We start from the raw sequence: 21,577 nt of genomic DNA, 5'->3' as shown, positions 1-21,577 counted from the left end.
AGAGCCGAAGCTTTAAAGGAGCAACGGAATATCATATTTATGCCCGGTTTCATCTCGGCTACCTGACATGACTGGCATACCGAGACTTGTCGTCTTAATTAAAGTTAATTAACCCAAGGGGATACGGATTTCTAGGTTCCGCGTTTGCTATACACACTGCTCAATTAGAATACTGATAGCATCATTGCACAGGATTAAGCATTTTACTTTCGTCGATACTTCGTTTCTTGTTCCAGTTTCTTTTTGTTAGAAATTATTCGCAGTACGTTTCGCTGGCGAACTTTATCAGCGCGTTCTATGAAATAATAAATTGATAAAATGAACGAATTAATAAATAAGTAGATAGAGAACGATATTAAAGGACCGGTTAATTTCAATTATCAGTCAATCTCATACAACAAGCGGATCATTTATTAAGAGAGATCAGTTTTCCTAAAGAACTGTAGCCTACAATGCAGATCTTTGCCCTGTTAACATTTTCACCGCTCTTTCTATCATTTAACGATATATCTCAAATTTCCTTGTTCGACAAACGAATCTTTTCCAAAGGAGATTAGTTAGTTTCGTGAAACATTTAAAAGGGGAAAGAAAAAAAACAAGAAAAAATACAAAGGGATGCAAAACAAATTCGAAAATAAAAGAACGAAATCGTACTCGGTAAAACTCGGGCTTCCGGCGGAAAGCAATTGGGACGCAATCCCGATGCAAATTGCACCATTCTTTCCCCCCACGAAATTTCCCCATCCGGGAACCGACAGAAATTCCACTCCATAGCCCAGATAGATAACTTTCAGCGACGAAACTTCGTTTCACCAGGGACAGAAGCGTGTTTCCTACTATGACGTCCTCCCTAACGACAATGAGTCCTTAGGCCAGCAGCTTTTAGCGAGTACGGAGAGACAGGGACGCATCGAGGATAAACGCGGTGCTCGCGTAGCTCTATCTCGGGTAAAATGTAAGTCGCATAATGACGCAGTCTCGATAGTCTAGTCGAGGAAGACACCCGGTCGCGTAGCCTGGAAGCGACGATACCCGTCACAGCACTATGGTGCACACCGACACTCTAACAACGAGGTAATATCGGTGTGCAAAGTAGCAGAAGCACGTCGTGGATCGCTTCCCTTCGAGAAAGCCTATGCTCCAAAGAGAGAAAGAGAGAGAGAGAAAGAGAGTTATGGCAGGGAGAGGAGAGACGGTACAAACTCGGTCAAAATTATAAAGTATTCTACACGCGAACAGAAGTGACGTGTTTTGGGGGATTTTCTGAGTTAACTCTGCATATTGCTTTTCCTTTTTTTCTTTTCTCCTTCTTCTTTTTTTTCTTTCCTTGTTACAGTGGAATTTCGCTGGTCTCGATAAAATTAGCGTGCAGCACCGATCGTGGATAGCAAGAAGTTATTCGCGAGGTAGCAGCTGAGTCGAAGACGTATGAAATTGTCGCGTTATTTTTATTAAATCGCTTTACGTGTACTCGGATCTGTACATATATCCATTTATAACAAGTCTACTGGTGAAACAGGAAATCCTAATTGATCGTAGTTTCTCAGTTTTGACCTAGGAATTAGGAATTATTAATCGCTGTGTGCATGCGTGTATATGATATTGATATCGCGACAACTCCGGTGTAATATACAAAGTTGTCCTCCTCTTGTTTTCATCTTATTCGATTAAACTCTAAGCTATATTTGCAATGAGCCACGGTTGAAGTTGCACGGCGTTGCAAAGTGTTGTAAAAAAAAAAAGAGGGAAGAAACTTCAAGACCTTCGAACTCGAGAATCGAATGAAAAATGACCATTCGTTCAGGTTAACCGATTGTCCAACGCGAATAAACTGGCTTTTCGGAAAACCTACAAAGAAGGAACGCGCTGAGAGGTCTGCGGCTGGCCTTGAGAGAAAGTAGCGGTTTCAGGGAGCCACGAGGCCGTGTTCACGACGTGGAAAACCCTTGAACGTCGAGCGACGACACTTTACTGCCTGTATCACCGATCACCGACCAAAATAACGAGCAAGGAAGTTCTACGTTCCGTCATCGTGCTCAGCAAAGGGAGAGAAAAAAAATTGTCCCCTTTTGTTAACGGCGAGTTTGCATACAAAATGAAAGAACGTCCGACACACACAGGCGGTGTATATCCACTTGGAAAAAACGCATTTCCCATTTTTCGATCGATGCATATGCATTTTCCTTCATCCCTCTCTCTCTCTCTCTCTCTCTCTCTCTCTCTCTGTGCTCGTCCCTCCATATCAGAATTTCTAATTCGAAGATGCAGAACTTTTTGCCAAGTTTCGTGTCTTTCACATTTTTGATCCTCGAAGGAGAAGAGAAATTGATAATAGAAGAGGACAGGTTGCTTTTTATTCTTTTTATATTAAAAATGTATCATAGCGCGCGTGTTTATATCGACAGCGATCGATGCGTTAATGAAATAATTCTGTTTCATTATCGACGTGACCTGCTGTCGTCAACCATTTAAAATTCTTTCTATGAAACGTTCCACGCTTCAAAATTCTTGCATTAACAACGAGAGGAGAGGGGACGTATATATGTTGCAATGGAACATAAATAATAGAGAATCGTGCAAATATGTCCAGTTCGTGTACGCATTGTTGTCGTGTATGCATGCACGATGTTCCAGCGCATATCGAGCGGAAAGTGATCGCACGACCACGAGCGCAAACAAGGTGAGCTGCTTTCCAGGCTATATCCGACGGAACCACGGCGAGGACTGCTTATTTAAAAATTACAAGTTACAACGGCGACCATTAAGCGTGGCCTGGTGCCTGGCTCTATAGACGAGCATAGGCCTGGCTTGCGTATCTCTTTATGAAAAGTCTCCTTTCTGCATTCCACGCTGCGTCGCGTCGCTACTTCTACATCTACGTCGGTCCTGTTGCTGTCGCTGACGACGTGTTTCAGCCAGTTTCCAGAACTTGTTCACTGTCACAACTTACTCGTGCGACCGAGGATCGTTACATTGTTGCCTTCGTCATCTTCCTTTCTCCTTCTATCGTACCGTTTCGTACGATTTATCAGAATTGCTAGGAAATTTACAGGCTACTTTCTTACCCTTGCGCGAGAACTTGGTTTGGAAAAAGATAAAGAAAGGTAATTAAAGAAAGAGTAACAGGGTCTTTTATAGGCAACTATTTCTCACAACCAAGGAATCATTCGGTCCGTGTTTTCATGCTTTTCCCATTCCAGAAGACATTGGAAAAGGATTCGCCGCCAGAAAGTATCTGCATATGTTTATACAAAAGCGTGTAACGAACAGAGGATGACGAAGAGTCCGTCTTATCGACGCGTGTGTCAATGAGACTCTTGCGTCTCTGTAGCAGGATTATTCCTTTTCGTGAAACGTAAAGCGTACAGTTTGCTTTGTATGTATTATTGTCATGCAAAGCGAAAGACAATATACATCGTGCCTTTCTTTTCAACAACGACGTATCAAAGTATTCCCTTTTAGCTACACTTTGACATAAAAATCGGAAAACGAACAGCGATGGATTCAACGCGACTTTTCTTTGTAATCTTCGTATGTAATCATATAGAGAACATTGAAATTCATCATCCTCTGATCGTGAATACCAATTTTATACATCGTTTCTCGCATTTATCTCGTCTTTCGTTAAGAATCTACGATAAAGATATTCAGTTTCCTACTTGAATATCGAATCCAGGACCGGCGTGACCTTCTACGGGGCCCGAATACACGTTCAAATCCTACACTTAAATTTTACGACGAAGAATTATTTATTTACAAATGCTGTTACATATTATATATTTTTTATAGGCAATTTTTTAAACAGATCCAAGTAATATTTTTTCGCGTCCATAATACGCTTTCAAGGGACAAAAAATTCAATGAAAGTAGAAAATCTGTAATCATGTATGACCTTTGAAAAAAGCTATTGATGTAACTTAATTTCTCTAAAAAGTACATTTCTCTGAAAGCGCCTGGACTTTTTTTATCTAAAGTAGTTTCCAGGATATGAGGACTTTATGAAGTTACACTGAACTTTCGTGATTTTTCTCACTCCTTTACTAAAAAAATATCTTGCATCTGTTAATGGTATCGTCATTCCGTAAAAAGTTAATCAAAATTCGAGTTTTTTAATTAACGGGGGGCCGGGTTCCGGCGAACAAACTGAACCTGCCTTGCGCCGGCCCTGATCGAATCCAACGAAAGTTCTACAAAATATAGCGAATGGAGATTGAACGCTTTTAACGAACGTTTGCAAATATATACAACGTTGTTTATCTCCGTTTATAAATTAAGAAACACGGGGAAGGTTATCTCGATTTAGAACTCTCGAAGCAAGTAACAACGTAATCGGAATGCAAATACGCTTTATTGAAACGTATTGCAATTAAAATAGGAGAAACTATCGTGGCTCGACGATATTCAATACGCGTAACGATCGATGATCAATCAAGAGATAGAAGAAAATATGAAGAGAAGAATCGTAGAAGATGGCTGTCTTACCTGGTCCTTAAAAGGCACAACAATTAATGTAGCCGGTTCCTGCGCCTCTAATGAAGGAACATATCGTTTATCAGGCTCGATCCAGTATAACATGATCCATAAATCAATTGCTCGGACAGCGTAATAGCATCTAGTATCAATTTCACTTTACGTACGCGAACAAGTTGAGTTGACAATCTGACTACCGTCGCGTTTTACATTGTAAGTAATCGAGAAAGTGTTTTAATCGATACCTGTTGAAATTCTTTCTCCTAAAACTTGTTCCACTTTTATCTAAGCATTCTACAAAATTTGTATGTAACGCGCGATTAAAAATAATTGGAATAGAAAATTTGGTAAAATTCGGTAAAAATGACGAGAACCACGACGGATCTGAAGAAGATTGTTCACAGTTGCAATGTATCTATAATCTGATCTAAATATTCTTGTGGCTCTGCAAACAGGAAAAAGTAAACAATAACAGATTTCGAAGGACAGCGCCAATTAATCTCCGAGATCGGCGACAGTAAGATTCGATTTGAAAGAAAATCAACAGAAAAAGTCAATAAAGATAACTCGAATCAAATTTTCTTCGTCTTTCCGAATGCAAACTGTAACGTTGGGAATAAGAAGTTTTGACGATGATTCATTCTAGAATTTGTTTTCGGTTTATTTCAATGTACTGAAGATAGCAGAAAAGCACGGCAAAGCGAAAGATAAACCGTGCTGAAATTTTATTCGCCTACCGAATGCGAAATCTATCGTCGACGATCAAATTTTCGATGATTAATGGTTGTTCAAACCTGAACGATACGATGGATATTCAACGTGACCTAACGCAATATTAAGAATAGAATAAGCAAATGTGAAATAAATAAGCAAGTAAATAAGCAAGTGAAATATCAACGCAACAGCTGTACTCGCACGAACATAACAGGAGGAAAGCTCGATAAGTATATTTTTGTTGATTTTCTGATTTTAGTGTCACGTTATGTTTAAACAGCTGTTAATGGGAACAACCTGGTAGGTCGAAAGAAGCGTAAGTCTTTCGAAAATATTCCAAAGCCGAAGATGTAATTGATGGGACGAGCAATTAATATCTTTGATATTTTAATATCATGACGCGAACAGTATTTTAAAAACATTTTTAAAAGAGTGAAAAAACAGATGTTCCGCTTTATAACTAAATAGAAAACAATTTTGGTAACGTGGCGGTGCTTCGGCAACGTACTGAATTTTAAAACTGTTCCTCTGTAAAAAATAGAAAACACGAGCCATCGCGTTCTTCCCCTGCAGTCTCCACGAACAAATAAAAAAAATCAAAATTTCTCGAAATTTAACCACAAAGCAGACCGATCGACCATTTCTTCAAAATCTCGATTACCCTCGCGATAAACAGGCAGAACTCGACACAATAAAGTCCCGTCGAAAGAACCACGAATAATTAAGCAGAAAGAGCGTTAGCTCGCTTCAGAACGACGCAAAGGACAATTTACATACAAAGTACGACTAAAGTCGCTATATCCCGTGGGTCTTTCAAGGAAGAAAATTCTCGCCAGGTTGAAGAAAAGAAAGAAGGATGATCGTAGAAAATTTTCAGCCGACTCATCGGTAGAATCCACTTTTCGTACAGCCTGAGAAAGCTCTCGTAATGCTCGCTTCTTCGATGATCTCGACCATCGAGCTCCATTCTATACTTCTCGAGGACACCCTCGGGAAAGAAACAGCGTTTAGTATAGGTTCACAACACCTGTTTCAACCACGTTTACGACTAGTTCTGACCTATTTCGTCCTATTGTTCCTCTGTTTCTCCAGAACGAGTTGAGCAAAGAATAAAAACTTCCTTCGATCGCTTCTTTCTCACATTCGACTGAATGAATAATGAACGAGTCGGAAGACCCGTGGGAGGTCGCTCAAGATACGTTGTATTTTCACGTTAGGGTAGTTGGAATAAATTTTGTCGTCGAATAGATGATTATAAATGGATTATCATAAGAAGTGTTCTTACATGCAACCGTTCTTCGGCAGCTATAACAGATATATCTGGTTTATCGTACTACTTTTTATTTCATCGTCGCTTTGCCAATTTAGAACAAAATTATTGATTCTTCCACTAGAATGTAATTTTTGTTCTTTGTGACATTAATTCGGTGTTAATTGATCGATTAAATATTCGATGTTAGTGCAGCAATTAAGTATTTTCGTGGCTAGCGACGTGGCATTTTTATTTTCAGCAAATTTCGGATCAATATCCGTCGCTGTTATATTTTCACACCTAAAAGGAAAATATCGTATCGTACGGTGATATACGATGCTGTTATTTACATTTGTACGTCGAAATATGATAGATGCCTGATAAGGAAGCTGGATGTAAATAGATTTTTTATAAGAACACGATATCGCTGCTGAGAAAGTAGAATAAAGTTTGAGTAGAGGCGAAAAAGCGTTAGAATATTAGACGGGAATTACCGGGACAAAAAACATTTCAATATAAATATTCCTTGGGAACCTTTTCTGCTCCCTCTTCATTATTCACGTATGTCGTACATACAGTGTAAAGGATCCACCGGATAGAATCGACGCGGTTCGTAAGACCAGCAAGAAATCCCATTCGACCGGCTTCTCCGGCTGCTCTGTCAGGACTTAGGATCACCGTAGACGCTAACAAATGTTCCGGCGTGTTGAACAGGCTATGAAGGAGCATTCTACGAGAGTACGAGCCGGCTTTGGTATTATCCAAAATCCTACTGTTGCTCGAGGCACTCGATGCGATTAATTCTCTCGTCGTTTCGTGAACAGATCTGATCCTTAATCCACCTATGACAAAATTCTTATCAAAGTCCATCTCGACCATCAAGGTACTGACTGATTTCAATCGTCTAAAATTTCCAACTGAAATCAAATACGTCGTTCTTTGACAATTCGTTCAAGGAAATTTTAAAGTTTCTTGTATCTTTCGATTGTGTTTTCTTTCATACTTTGAAGAAGTAAACATTTTCTTCTTTTCTTCTTTTCGCCTGTCTGGCATTCTAATCAAACACACCGAATCGTCGTGTCATTAATCTTCATATCTCTTTTGTAATTATGAAAAAGCAGATTAACGCTATGTCTTTTTCGTTTATCCGGTTAAATTTTGAATCATCGTAATATTTTATCAATCGATAGCCTGCTGGCCACTATCTCTGTACATTGAAATTACAAATTACAAAGCTCTATCCGGTAACCATTGTAATTAATATTATTATGGACAAAGGTATTTTGTAATTCGCCTGCGTTCAGAGGGAAAATGATACGAGTATACAACGAACGACAAGCTCCTTCAACTACGTAATTACGAAATTTAATTTGCGATGTATCCTTTTCATGACGCCACCCGTATATAGATTCAGCCAAGTGTAACTAACATGAGAGTAAATGTACCAAAGTATTTGCCGTCCGTTTGATCCAACAATCGGAGAAATACTCACCTTTTAAAGACGAAGAATCAACGTATACGACATTGCACCGAGTAGAGAAAAGCTAGTCGGCGTGCATCGCGACGGCTTCTAGCGTCGTAGAAGCTAAAATGGTACCCGTGTCGAGATAATAAGCCTGAAAATTCAGGTAGCGGAGATCTGAGACAGCTGTTCGTCGAATCTTGCAGCAGGTAGACGACACGAGAGGAAAAAATGAAATTTGAACAGGAGATAAAGAGGAAGATCGTAAAAGTAAAAACTCAGGGCCAGGATGTAATGGCCCCCGGATGCTTCCATCCTCGGTCCACTTACTAACTACTTGTTAAACGCGTTTTTACGATCGCGTTAACGCGATGAAATCGAGGGACAGGTTAAATGGAAGTGTTCATTGATTTAAATTAGTTTTCGTGGTGCAGTTGAAGCGAACCGATCGCAGTTTGGGGCATGTCACCACCGGCTTGTCGGCTTCAACGAAAAGCAAGATAATGACGGACGATTAACACCTTTGATTAGAGATTATGCTCGTTACAGTTTAAGCAACGTTCATAGTTTAGTCGGTTTCTAGCTTCTGATGAAACCTCTTGTAGCTGGTCTCGAGTTTTGATGAAGTAACGCGATCAGGTTTGTGGCAAATAGCAAGTATCTAACGATAGGAATCGATACCAGCCCTCGCGAAGGGTCTTCGACCGGATAACGTAAAGGAATATTAATTAACATGTAAACATAATGGAGTAACAAATTTTGGCGCTTGAAAAAAAAATAACTAGTAAATCATCAGATAGATTGTACACAATATAGTACGAAATATAAATGGCGGAAAGAAATACGTATATATATACCTATAGGGATGTACGAGAATATTTAAGCCATGTACGATAATGATCTGGTAATGATAACTAATTATATTTGTAAGAAATATCCTATCTATACCTAAATCTATCCTAAACTACAACTGGATCGTAGCTACTTTCATTCGATAAATTATCAAACGTTTAAATCGATCAATGTGAAATATCAAATATGTACAAACAAAATAAATCTATTTTAAATTCTAACTAATACACGATAATCAATTATTCCCACCCAATAAATTATTATTGTGAAACGTAAGTAACCGTGAAAAGTAACGCCACAAAACCGTTAATTATTCTTTTAAACGCACCCTAATACCGCGTCCTATCGCACCCATTGTCTTCCACCGAATCGCCATTACTTCCGGTCGCGATTGTTCCAGAAAAATCAAACCAGCAATCATCGGTCGTAATTACTCTCCATAGAAAGTAAATCGTGTCAAAACTCTTGTAACTTCCTGTCGCGCATGCGCGTACGCGTTAATGTGCACATTCGACACGAACGACGCGATAAAACGCGAAACGCCTCGAATTATTTTTCTTCTGCCATTTCGTTCTTCGCGTATCGCTACTTCGTATACCGTTAATACTTGGCGCTCTTCCACGGTTCTTTATCTGCCCCGCGAAACCCATACGGCTCTCCTTTCATCTCACCGATAAGCTCGACTGTGTTTATATGCAAAAACAAGTCAGAAATAAAAGTGTTCGTGGATGGTGAAATGGCTGCGCGATTGAGCGGAATGCGCGTCTAATGCTCTCGTGCACACAGATTGAGTAATCTGTGACGCGAGAAACGAGCTATATGTTTTGAAACTGTTTTCTTTTTTGTTAATCTTGCCTTTATTCCGACTTTGACGAAAACATCGAATTTTAGATTCATACGTTATTAAAATGGACGATCATTGCGGCTGAAGATTGTTTTAGAACGTTATCCCTATAATACTTTCTATACCCGTTTTTTCTATCTTTCTGATGTTCACTGTTTGAATCTCCGTAACGAAAGTAATTTAGGAATCGATCCTTTGTGCTATACAAGAGTTGTATATGTTTTTTATTTTCTAGTAAAAAAACTTAACCTAAAAGTTCGATACGACCATATCCATTTTATGATTTTCGAGAGTAACATTTCTAAAGAATGTCAGCCGTATGATCACGCTAACGGAACGCAAGATCCTTTATTATCTATTCGGCGCAAGTAAATATACTTTCGAAGCTGAACGTATTTGTGATTACACTAACTGATAAAGTAGACAGGTTCTTTGTGCTCGTACGATGTATGTACATGCCGAGTGATAAACCAAGGTATCTCCCTATATGGGTGTGAACCAACACGAATAATCCGTATAAAACATGAAATTTTCAACTACATTATTTTATAAACGACTTTGAGCTGTTTTCGATCGATCGGTATTATAGGTCCAAGTGTATCAAACTTTAATATTACAAAATTTAATATTACTTTCATACGACTAGAAAAAATTAATGCTATCGGAAAAGAAACGTATAGAACGCGATAAAAAGATTAGGATGCGTGGCAATACCTTTCGTAATCACTGTAAATTATTAACAATAACATTATTCTCATTAAATTTTTAGCCACAGTATTGCAAAAATTTATTTCCACTTTGTAAATGTTTCGGGAGTTGTTCAAATGCACTGCGATATAAAGTGCTTATTTCGTTCATTAAGTCTTCGATAGTTAATCACGCAAACATACGGGCGAGGCAAGCTAAGGCACATTTGTGTATCCAGTTTCGAGACGTGAGAACTTCTCGGAATTTTTCTTCCGTTCGTTTTTTCTCCACGTGCAGCCCCTTCGCGAGGAAACACAGCCCATAATTCATCGGCCATAAATATTTCGTTGAACGTGTCCTCTTTGCGAATCACTTCAACGAAATTCTGCAGGATAAATCATGAATGGCCGTGAATTATGAGCCCGGCCACTCTAATTCTGAGCTTTAATTTTCTCCGCGTTTATTTTTCATCCGTTCGTCATATATTCTTCTTTCTCGCTCTTCTGGGAAACTTTTCAACAAGTTAACACAAACTAAATCGGAATTCCATTTAGAATCTACTTTTTATCCTTTTCGCTATATACGACACTATTTAATTAAGCGATAAAAAAGTATGAAATGAAATATAAAAACTTGCTGAATGCACGATTCTGTTCGAAATAATCAAACGAATCTTAACTTTAACCATTTCCTCCCATAATATTCAAGAGGTCTGACATTACCATTGTGAATGTTTAAATTTAACCTGTCACAATTTCAAAGTTCCCAAAATTTCTTTAGTTTAAAACGCGTTACGACGTAATCTGCCCCAAAATGAAATTCTTGATAAAAATGTAAAATAAAAATTCACTATTAATGCCACCGATGACATTGTAATAATCTTACATTATTATTACGTCACAATTTACAAATTTTCCGAAATTCGCGCCATTTTTACAAATTATTGTTGGATTAGAACACGTTACGACGTAACACGTTCGAAGTTGAAATTCTTGGTTCTAATTAGTGGAAAATTTGAATCAAAACCTCACTGTTAATTTTCACCAATAACGTTCAAGGAATCTGACATAACCGTTACGAGTCTCAAACCACGTCGTAAATTTCAAATTTTCTGCAATTCGCGCCATTTATCCAAACGATTCTTAGCTCGAAACGAGTTACAATGTAATATGCTCGAAACGTAAATTCAATCGATTTCAGAGTAAAAAAATGAAAATAAAAACTTACACGAAATCGCCTCCTTGGGAATGTCAGTGGCCGGAAAGCCTTGGGACTCGAAGTAAGGTTTAACGCCGTCACATTTCAATCCGGCGCGTACCGTCGTCGTCGTGACGCTAAGGATCAGGATAACACATAACATCGACAGCATACCACTCATAATTATTCCCGTGGCGGACACTCGCGATACACTCACGAACTGACGCGACAAATACGCGGGATACGACACTTACGCCTGTACATTCGCGGGAAAATGACTTCGTAATCGTGACTGGGCTTGGCAAGCACGTTTGACAATTCGAAATGGGTAGCGCCACGATGGTTTCGGTAATCGAGGAAACAAAATTTGAAAAGAACGCCGTAAATATCCGTGAAAGAGAGATGATAACAGATGCAATATCTCCTCCTTACTGGTTCGACGCGCACTGATCAACTCGTGGAAAGAACGCGTGCCGACAACGATACACGCATGCGCGATACTCGAAGGCATCTGAGTGGAAGAGAATACTTCAAATTTTTTGGCCAGTTACGCGCCAATCAGTTGCCATGCGCAGACCGGTAATTCCTTTGAATTTTGTTGTATAAGTTAAATTTTAAATAAAGCATGCTCTAAGGAAATATTCATTAAAAAAACATATAAAATAGTCTAAAATATGTTTAATGTAGGCGATTATGATAATGTAAAAATTAATAAATATATAGCATATGTATTTATACATATATAATGGACGGTATTAATATTTCAGTTATTGGACGGAATTCGCATTAAAAATTATCACTATGCAATTAAATTATGTAAGTACACTGTCTTAAATGCGTAGAATATAAAAAGATATTTAAAACGGAGAAGCTTCATAATTTAAGTTGAGAAAGATAACAAAATACTACACAAGAATATGATGCCAGACTTATAAATGAGATCAGAAATTATTCATTTTTAAAACTACGAAAATTATTATTAATCCATGTGTCCCTAATAATATTTTTCAAAATAAAATAACCATATAATTATTCGGTGATAAGTAACATTGAAAATTTGACTAATCACATTATCACATGTTTCTAAATCATAAATTCTAAATAATCAAAAAATTACGGATTGATCTTATTAATTCAATAAATCAACCAGATAATCAACACATTATCTAAATCGTAACACGGATTAATACTTTTAAGCAGTGCACATTCTAACTGGTGCATACTACTATAAAAATGAAACATGCTTTTTCAATGGCAAGCTTAAAGCTCGCCGGCATGTCTGTTATAGCTCAAGCATAATATATTTGTCTGATAATGCATGTCCAATACATACTCACACACACACCAATTACATATATGTAACCGTGCTATGGCACAAAGGGCAAGCATTAATATTAACGACATCTCGTTCTGTAGCCACGTGGTGTCTGCAAACGGTGCAGATCCACGCATTGCTCAGATCCATCAACGGTTTGCCAGAGATAATACAAGGAGGGAACCTGGTCATACAGTTAGGACAGGCGACACACCAGTCGGGTACCAGACTCTCGCAATTTGTACATTCTGCCTTAGAATTACGAACATCTTGAGGACTGTGCTTGGTGAAGATGTCCACAGCCAAATCCTCATATTCTTCTCTGACCGCCTCTGAAATAATCTCTAGAGATTCTAATTTAATGAACGCTTTGGAACAGACTGCAAAAGCGTGATTGACTGCGCTTGATAGAGCAAGCAAGCAGTAAATATCTTCCGGTTGCAAGATATCTTCGTATTCTCTCAATCTCAGAGCTGTTTTCATGGCTGCATCAAAATTCCCTGCATATATTTGCCTATTGGCTAATAAGAGAAAATGATAAGCCTCTGCCCCTTTCCAGGCGTTCTCTATCACCCGAGTGTCTTCGTTGTTTTCTGTTAAGCCCATCACAACGTTGCTACGGCCACCCTTAGCAGCTGGTGCGGCACTGATATGATCTTCGACCAACAGAGCTGCTAGAACGTAAATCTTCTTCACGCGTAGCGGATTCGTCCTAGTCTTTGCTTGCTCTTCTGCTAATTGAAACAGCAACTTTGCTGCTTCCAAATTGTGATTTGCCTTCTTGTATAATTCTATAGCCTGTAGTCTCTTTCCATTAGACAGAAGATGATTGGCATACTTGTTCAATAATTCGCCTATCTGGGCCATTTTATAGGTCTTTGCTAATTCGACTGCTTGGTCCCAGTGATTCAAACGAACGCACGTATCTACGGCCAGTTTCACATCTCCATATTTTATATATGCTGCTACTGCTTGGGAACACATACCCACAGAACCTAACATTCTTGCTACCATCTTCAAAAGAGGACTTTTATCTGGTAACTGTTGCACTGTCCCTGCTAATTGAACAAAATCTTCTAATTTATAATAGCATTCTATAAGTTTCTCCAGATTCCTGCTCTTTCCATAATATTCTTTTGCACCTTCCCAATTCTGTCTTTCAGCATAATATTCGCCAATTTTATTGTAAGCGTATTCCATTTGCTTATCAGACCCGCCGATACCCATTTTCATTAGCTGTACCACCCGAAAATAATCTCCTAATTTTTGACGTAACGAAATAGCAAGATCCCTTCTGTCCATATTTAAATATAATTTTTCAGCTTCGTCATAGTTGCCAAGAAACGCAGCCACCTCGGCTTTCTTCAGGTGATCGTTGTGCACATTCTGTAAACGTTTTATAAATTGTATACCTAAGTAATCTGTGCAACGAACCATTGCATTTTCTGCAGTCTCCAAATCTAGTTTCTGTAAAGCTGATTCTGCTAATAAGCGCCATAATCGTGGATGTGGATTGTCCTGTATGAAATTGTTTGCTTCTTTCAACCCTACTTTCATCAATAATTCCCTGGTATCCCTCAGTGATTTCACTTCTAAATCCACTATTAAGTCATTTCTTGTATCTTCTGGTTTCTGCATGAGATCATCCAATAAAACGCAACGTATTTCTAAATCTTGAAATGAACAGATATATCCAGAACAGGATATCGGTTCTTCGGGATCGAATTCTCTTAAAACGTACATTCTGGTTTTTTCTATAATTGCTAATAGAGCAGGATTGTCTTGTGCCCAGCACATGGCCCACACATCCTTTCTTTCGAACTTATTTATTTCACCCTCTGATTCTCCATCCTTCAAAGTATTTTTCTTGAGATCAGTCTCCAAATCTAACATAGTTAGAACGCCACTCGTGTCCATAATAGACGCCCGAGATGAATCACAATTGATTGCAATCTTGTAAAGCTTACAAGTTGTATTATATCTATTTGTAAGAGTTATCTGAGATAAAGAATATCTTTGAATCATTCCCGACTCTCTGCCTATCAATAGAATCTTATCAGTTGCGCACAAACAGCAAATCGGATCCATAGTAGCTTTAGTATTAATAGGTGCCTCAAAAGATCTGTCTTTGTCTAAATCTTGAATAACTTCCGTCACCCCGGTCGGAGTTTCGTCAATATGGTAAATTTTATCTCTTCTAATTCGTCCTGCATGCAACATGGAATTACGAGGAGTGCGATAACTCCAAACTAAGAAATTGTTCTTGGATGCTGCAACAATTACGCTATTTGTCATGGTCACCCATAGTGGCTCTAAATCTATAAACTTAGTATCTATTGGAGTAGCAATTGTATTGCATACTAAGAGTGCAAATTGCTCTGATCCTTGAGCAAGGTCATTTTTTATTGCCAAAACACAATGATCTCCATGTGAAGCTATGGAGATCAATGCTCTTACATTTTTAGTACAATATGTATTATTCGTTGTATTCCAAAATATAATGCAAATGCCATCTTTGGTAATCTTTTCATTTGTATACACAACTGTATTACTGAAGTAAGTCCATTTATAATCTAAACGAATATTTGCAAAATAGATATGAGAATCAACAGATAGAGCTACTCTGAGAGATCCTCCTTCCCATGCACAGCAGGTGACTTCTCTACCAGGTATTTTTAGGGTCCTCATATGTTTACCAAAAGGAGTATAAAACTGAATGACATTAGTGTCCTTTGTTTCTCCATTGCCCAATAATGGTAACATCCCAGTTACAGCTAATATGGACCCATAACTATTCCAACAACACCATGCTGCTGTCATTCCAGTTTCTATTACAACTGGATTATCGTCATTAGTGCCTTTCATGAGCTGTATTTTACCATTCCTGTAGCAAACAGCTAAAGTTGGACAATCTATGCCAATATAACCATTCCTTCCATCATACCATTGCAATGAAACTATTGTTTGAACTTGACCACCATTAAGTGGTATCATATTTAACTTTGTTAAAAATACGCCTTGATTATCAAAGAGATGAACTTCCCCATTTTTTATGCCAAACAATAATAGTTTCCCATCTGGAGACCATTGTACAGCAGCAAGAGCTGTATTTTTTAATTCCTTGCCCCAGATTCTATTTCCATCAACTGAACCTACAATAACTGCTCCATCTTCATAAACTATGCAAATTTTTAAACCATCTAAACTCCATGCCATCCCTTTAACTATTGATTTATTGCAGTTATTTATCATTTCATCGTACCAAGAGCCCTTGTACAACATCCAAACTATAATTACACCATTCTGATCACTTGAAGTTAGTTTCTGGTGTTGTTCGTTCCAGGTAACTACTTGCACATGACCATTGTGACCTTCTAGAGTTTGATTCATACTTAAATTACTTGCAGCAGTTAAGTTTCTAGACCTCCCACCACTGGTAGAACCACTTACATTGGAGTCTACTCTAAGTACTTTCAAAAGACCATCCTCTCCGCCAACAGCTATATAACCTTCCCTTTGGTTCCATGCTATACAATTCAGACGAAAATTGTTTGGTATTGCTATTTTTTTACTCAAGTATACAAACATTTTGTAAATATTTAATAAACGTCAATTATTTTGTATTCTTTACTGAATCAGCTTCTGAAAGAAATGATTGCAGCATATGAAAACTGATGCTACAATGACTCAGTCGATTTTAAATTGTTACGATTGGAATTATTGTTCACTTACATTATTATGCAATGTTGATAGCATTCGTAATTAAAAAACGGAGCAAAGGTAAACAACGTTTATTGCCTGTTAAAAATATTTACAATGTATATTACAATATTTTCTGTTATAGAACATTTTTAGCATGTTACTTAAATATTACCTTTATTTAACTATATGCATTTTTTATAGCTTTTGTGATTCGATTGAACACCAGTTCGAAGGAAAGGTTACTGTAAAGTATAAAACAACTAAAATTTGGTAACAGTTATACATTGAATTGGACTTTATTAAATGTTCCCATTCACTTTGATGCCAGGAAGTGCAGTAAAATATACTACACTTCCGGTATTTCAAATTTGTCTTTTTAGGAAATACCTATTGAGATCTAATATGGATATATTTAGATAATTTACAATTTATAAAAGATAGTTTGTATAAAAATATATTTTTTAAGCTACTGCAAATGAGAGAAAATGATGAAATATGTTTTAAAGTAAATGAATGCTTTCTGTAATTTGTAACTCTTTTCAATTCTATGCACACATAGTATTATATGTATAAAAATATTAAAGTACCGGTTTAAAAATAGTAAGATTATGCGGAAGTTTCTTTACTACACCCTTCCCTCGCCATAAATGAACCCAACAGTCGCACACTTCTGGATACATACTCACGATTAATGTACAAATCTCAGGTTTTTCAATAAATACTTCAGAATCAGGAAATTCAGTAATATTCTCACATCCACTAACATCGATATGTCTTAGTGTTGGTGTGTATTTCAATAATAAATTCAGCGATTGTGCTCCCACTTTTCTATTTCCTTTAAGCACCAACTTCGAAAGATTCGATACACGTGACAATATATTTCTAATATCAATATCCGATAATTCACATGAAGCAAGCTCTAAACATTCTAAATTAACAAATGAAAAATCTGTTTTATTAAAAATATTTTTAACCAAATTAAAATCCCTAGAACAAATAGTATTCGATAAATTCAAATTAAGTAATTGTCTTTGTAAAGTGGCACAGACTTCATCTTCACTGAAACAGTTCCAAGAAATATCTAAATTTACTAGACTATTGTTGTTTAAAAGAAAACGAAAATTACATAATTGACAATATCGCAAATTCAATGTCCGTAGCTGTGTTAAAGGGGTGAAAAGTTTGAATAAGATTTCTTGACTTGATGATCCAAGAGGATTATAGCTGAGATCAAGAAACTTAAGTTGTGGAGGTAGTTTCTCTAATTTACTTAAACACTTACAATCTATATCACATCCTTGAAGGCACAATTCTTGCAAAGCTGACAATCTTAAAATACAATCATTTAAAGATTTTCCAAGTTCATATAAGTTACCACCGGATAAATCTAATATTTGAACATTCTTTTGATATTCTAGAGTTTTCAATAAAGATATAAATTCTTCTTTTCTAATATCTTCTTGTTTTAACCGGAAAGTAAACGTGTTCTCGCATGACTTCAAACACTTTAATATGCATTCTCGAACATCTAAAAATATTAAAAGTAATGATTATTTTGAAAATTATGAAATAAGTATACTTACTCATAAAACATCTACCTATATTGTAATTTTTACAAATCGCCCCATATCGCTCGACAATGGAAGGAGTTTCTAACTCAATTATTTCGCATGCCAAATTTTTAACAATATCCCCTTCATTTAATATCGTGAACACATTATTGCAATTGATCGCAATACCATCCATAGTTTTTAGATCTAGTTTTACTTTACATCCAGTATCGTTGTAGAATTTAGTTTCAATATCAGCTACAATTTCTTTTACTAATGGCCTTATTGTATTCGAAAATTCTATTTGAGTTTTAAACATTTTTCCATCTACAAGGATGTTTAAAATAACTGATCTTATAGTATTGATTTCTGTTAATTCACATTCTGTGTTAAATGGAATTACAGGTGAGGAACTTCGAGAAGTAGAATCTTTAGTAAATCCAATTGATAACAACGACGTTTGCTGTTTTTTTTTCTGAATCTTACGTTCAGTAGAAATCCGTCTTATTTCAGTACTGCAACTATCATTACTATCCTCCTCTATTACATCACATTCATTATCTTCAATTACTTGATCTTGATCATTCATTTTTTGTCGTTTTAAATTTTTCTCAACATCGATATTTCCATTACTTGATTTCCTCTTCGTCATTGAGGAGGAATGTTCATCAGAGCACCTTCTATTATTTATACTTTCATTGATATCATCTTCCAACCAATCATCCAAAAGAACCTCTTCACTATTCAAAAGTGGATTTACATTTCGTTTCATAGAGGACAAAGAAGCTCCAATTGGATCATTCCTGTGTTTTAAGCTAGCTATAGTTCTTTTATAATCTTCACCTGCAGAGATCTTTTCTATAACAACATTTTCATCTATATGAGTTTTTGAATTGCATGATGATGTATGAGATCGTTTCGAAATTCTCTTATTACTCATTGGTATCATAGCAGACAATAATTTGTGCATTTCATCATACTCCATTTGATCTTCAGAAGATAAAACATTAACACGATTCCTCCATTGTTCTAGACAATCTAGTGCAGTATCATCATCGTTCGTTTTAAGTTCCACATTTGCTCCATGTTCGATTAAAAATCTCATCATGGCAAAATTGCCGCAAGAAGCTGCATCATGAAGAGGAGTAACTCCTTGGCACATCAAACTTCCAGGATCATTTACATCTGCACCATATTCTAATAATAATTTTGCAATTTCAACATGACCATGATTAGCTGCTTCATGAAGAGGAGTCCAGCCAAAATGGTCTCTAACATTCGTTAAATGACCAGATTCTAATAATTTTTCTACAGTTTCAACATTCCCATGTATACAAGCTACATGAAGTTGTGTTTCTCCTTTTTCGTTCCTTTTTATAGCAACCGACGTCTTTCTCGTTCGTTTTCTATTTTTAACATTTTCTCTAACTTTTAATTCTGCTTCAACATCCGACAAATCTTCCAAGCAAATGTTTGCGCCAATATTGTTTTCTTCTGATTCGCTTTCGCTATCTGTATCATTACATAATTTTTCCAATGTATCTAACTTTTCCGAAAGTGCTCCTATCTCTTCTGTTCTATTAGTATTTGTTAGATAATTCAAGTGTTCTCTTAAAACACTTGTTTCTAAAGAAATATCATTGGAAGCTTTTGCATTTTTTAAGGCTAGACTATAAATTTCTTCTATCTCTTTGTTGTTTGCTTTAATAGTTATTAATAAATCTACTAAGAACAAAGCAGATCTACATATTTCACGTGGATTTGTGCATAGTTCTAGTTCTCTACGAGCAAAGTCCAATGCTTCGTTATATCGTCCGACATCTTTCAATGTTTGGGCTAAACTTAATAAAGCTGCCCCTGTGCGATCGCTTTGTATTTCTTCAGCACACATGAGCATCTTTCTGTAATATTCTACAGCTTCCTCAAAACAGTGTGCAGCCACCGCCGCATCTCCTAATGTCTCATAATATTTCAACTTAATGCTGGTATCTTTTTCTGTAGTTAAAGCTTCTTCAGTTGTTTGTAATGTTGCAACTATAAACAAAATATTTTTCAAACAAATATTTCAAATAAAACCATAAAAATAATTATATTCTCTTAAATCATACCTATCCTGAGACATTTTTCTACTTGATGCTTCAGATTTTGTGGTAAGTTTTCCGTAACGTAAAGAAGCACTAATATTTTTCGTGATTCGGTCCATTTTCCTATTTTTAAAAGCAATTCTGCTTGAAGAAATCGTGCTTCCGCTTTCAAAGATGAATTATCAACTTCAATGGCAGTTTCGAAATGTGTTAAAGCCAGATCATAATCGCGATTCCGCTCGTAAATTCCTCCGAGAGCAATTTGCGTTCTATAGAAATCTTCCCGTAAGTTGTGTGTCTTACATAAACATGCAGCTTTTACCAGTAGATCAACAGCCTCTTGGTGTTTTTTTTCAGCTTCTAGTACTAATCCCAAATTCAGTAACAATCGTGCCCTCATTGTCATTAATTCTTTTAGGTCAATGCTAGTATCACCCAATCTAAATAAAATACAAATATACTTTTTATAACATACCGCTTAGAAAATTAATATCATATATATATTTTATATATTATATTATATTATATTATATATTTTATATATATTATATTATATAAATTTATTGACATTAAATAAGATATAATACTCATTGCAAAGACGTATACTCTTCGTGTATGCTTGTCTTGCACTTATAAGAGCATCAGGTTTTCTTTCAGATTCTTCAGGCTGACTTTCAGCCCAACAAAAATATGTTCTACCTAATGTTGCATAAGCTCGTTGTTCTTCTAATAAATTTTGTATCTCCTTGGCCCCTTCTACCTAACACAAAAATGTTTTTATTATAGTGTTATAAAAATTAAAAATATTAACACAATGAATATTTTAAATACAAACCCAAATAAAGATTTTGATGGCTCAATGCTTCCTCGTAGTTGCCAAGACTTGCCTGTATTTCTCCAATCATTCTATGAGCAACTGCTATATTTAATTTATCTCCTAAGATATTGCAAATTTCCAGTTGTTCTGTATATTCCTGCAAAGCATCTTCATACTTGTCACTTTCAAAGTATACGTCACCAAGCTCTTTAACAATTTCAGCCAATTGCTGAAGGTTGCCATCACGCTTGACCCGTTTCTTCTTTTTAATTAATCCTATTATCAAATCAACATTTCTGTATACATAGCATACTATGTTACTTACTAGAGAAATCATATTTACTAACTCTCATTATACAATGAAACTTAGTCTTCATACATTTTTTTTATACACATTAATTTCGGTAACATCACATTCATATTTATAATCTTCTTATAAATATTAATATATTCTTATAAATATTAATAATAAATAGAAAAGAGCAAGTAAAATACCACTCACTTCCGATATCCATTATTTACAAATATCAATTATCACAGTAATCAGTGATTCATATTCAACTTCGTGGATTCGAATTCGGACCTCATGCGACTATGCCGTCACACGAACACAAAGAGGAACATCAAACCG

At 36.4% G+C, this 21,577-nt stretch overlaps 3 protein-coding genes across 3 annotated transcripts in view; all 3 read right to left on the bottom strand.

Annotated features, from left to right (window-relative positions):
- LOC117207156 (glypican-4) overlaps positions 1-11,929 on the bottom strand; it is a 132,761-nt gene extending 120,832 nt beyond the window's left edge. The window contains exon 1 of the mRNA XM_033447089.1: positions 11,509-11,929. Within this exon, the coding sequence (XP_033302980.1) occupies positions 11,509-11,659 (151 nt within the window). The 5' untranslated portion in view covers positions 11,660-11,929. The remainder of the gene's footprint in view (positions 1-11,508) is intronic.
- Positions 11,930-12,208: 279 nt separating this feature from the next.
- Positions 12,209-16,416, bottom strand: LOC117207208 (WD repeat-containing protein 35). Its single transcript, XM_033447167.1, has one exon. It carries the CDS (start codon positions 16,379-16,381, stop codon positions 12,827-12,829), a length of 3,555 nt encoding a protein of 1,184 aa, XP_033303058.1. The 5' UTR covers positions 16,382-16,416; the 3' UTR covers positions 12,209-12,826.
- Positions 16,417-16,569: 153 nt separating this feature from the next.
- LOC117207207 (tonsoku-like protein) lies at positions 16,570-21,543 on the bottom strand. Its single transcript, XM_033447166.1, has 6 exons — positions 21,449-21,543; positions 20,965-21,222; positions 20,717-20,885; positions 20,154-20,569; positions 18,094-20,079; positions 16,570-18,023 (listed from the first exon to the last, which is right to left on the bottom strand). Exons 1-6 carry the CDS (start codon positions 21,459-21,461, stop codon positions 17,074-17,076), a joined length of 3,792 nt encoding a protein of 1,263 aa, XP_033303057.1. The 5' UTR covers positions 21,462-21,543; the 3' UTR covers positions 16,570-17,073.
- Positions 21,544-21,577: the final 34 nt, after the last annotated feature.

Source organism: Bombus bifarius, unplaced genomic scaffold (genome assembly GCF_011952205.1).
Source record: "Bombus bifarius isolate JDL3187 unplaced genomic scaffold, Bbif_JDL3187 scf7180000008023, whole genome shotgun sequence".
Taxonomy (NCBI): domain Eukaryota; kingdom Metazoa; phylum Arthropoda; class Insecta; order Hymenoptera; family Apidae; genus Bombus; species Bombus bifarius.
The sequence above is the reverse complement of the archived record's forward strand: the minus strand, read 5'-3'. Positions and strand labels throughout refer to the sequence as shown.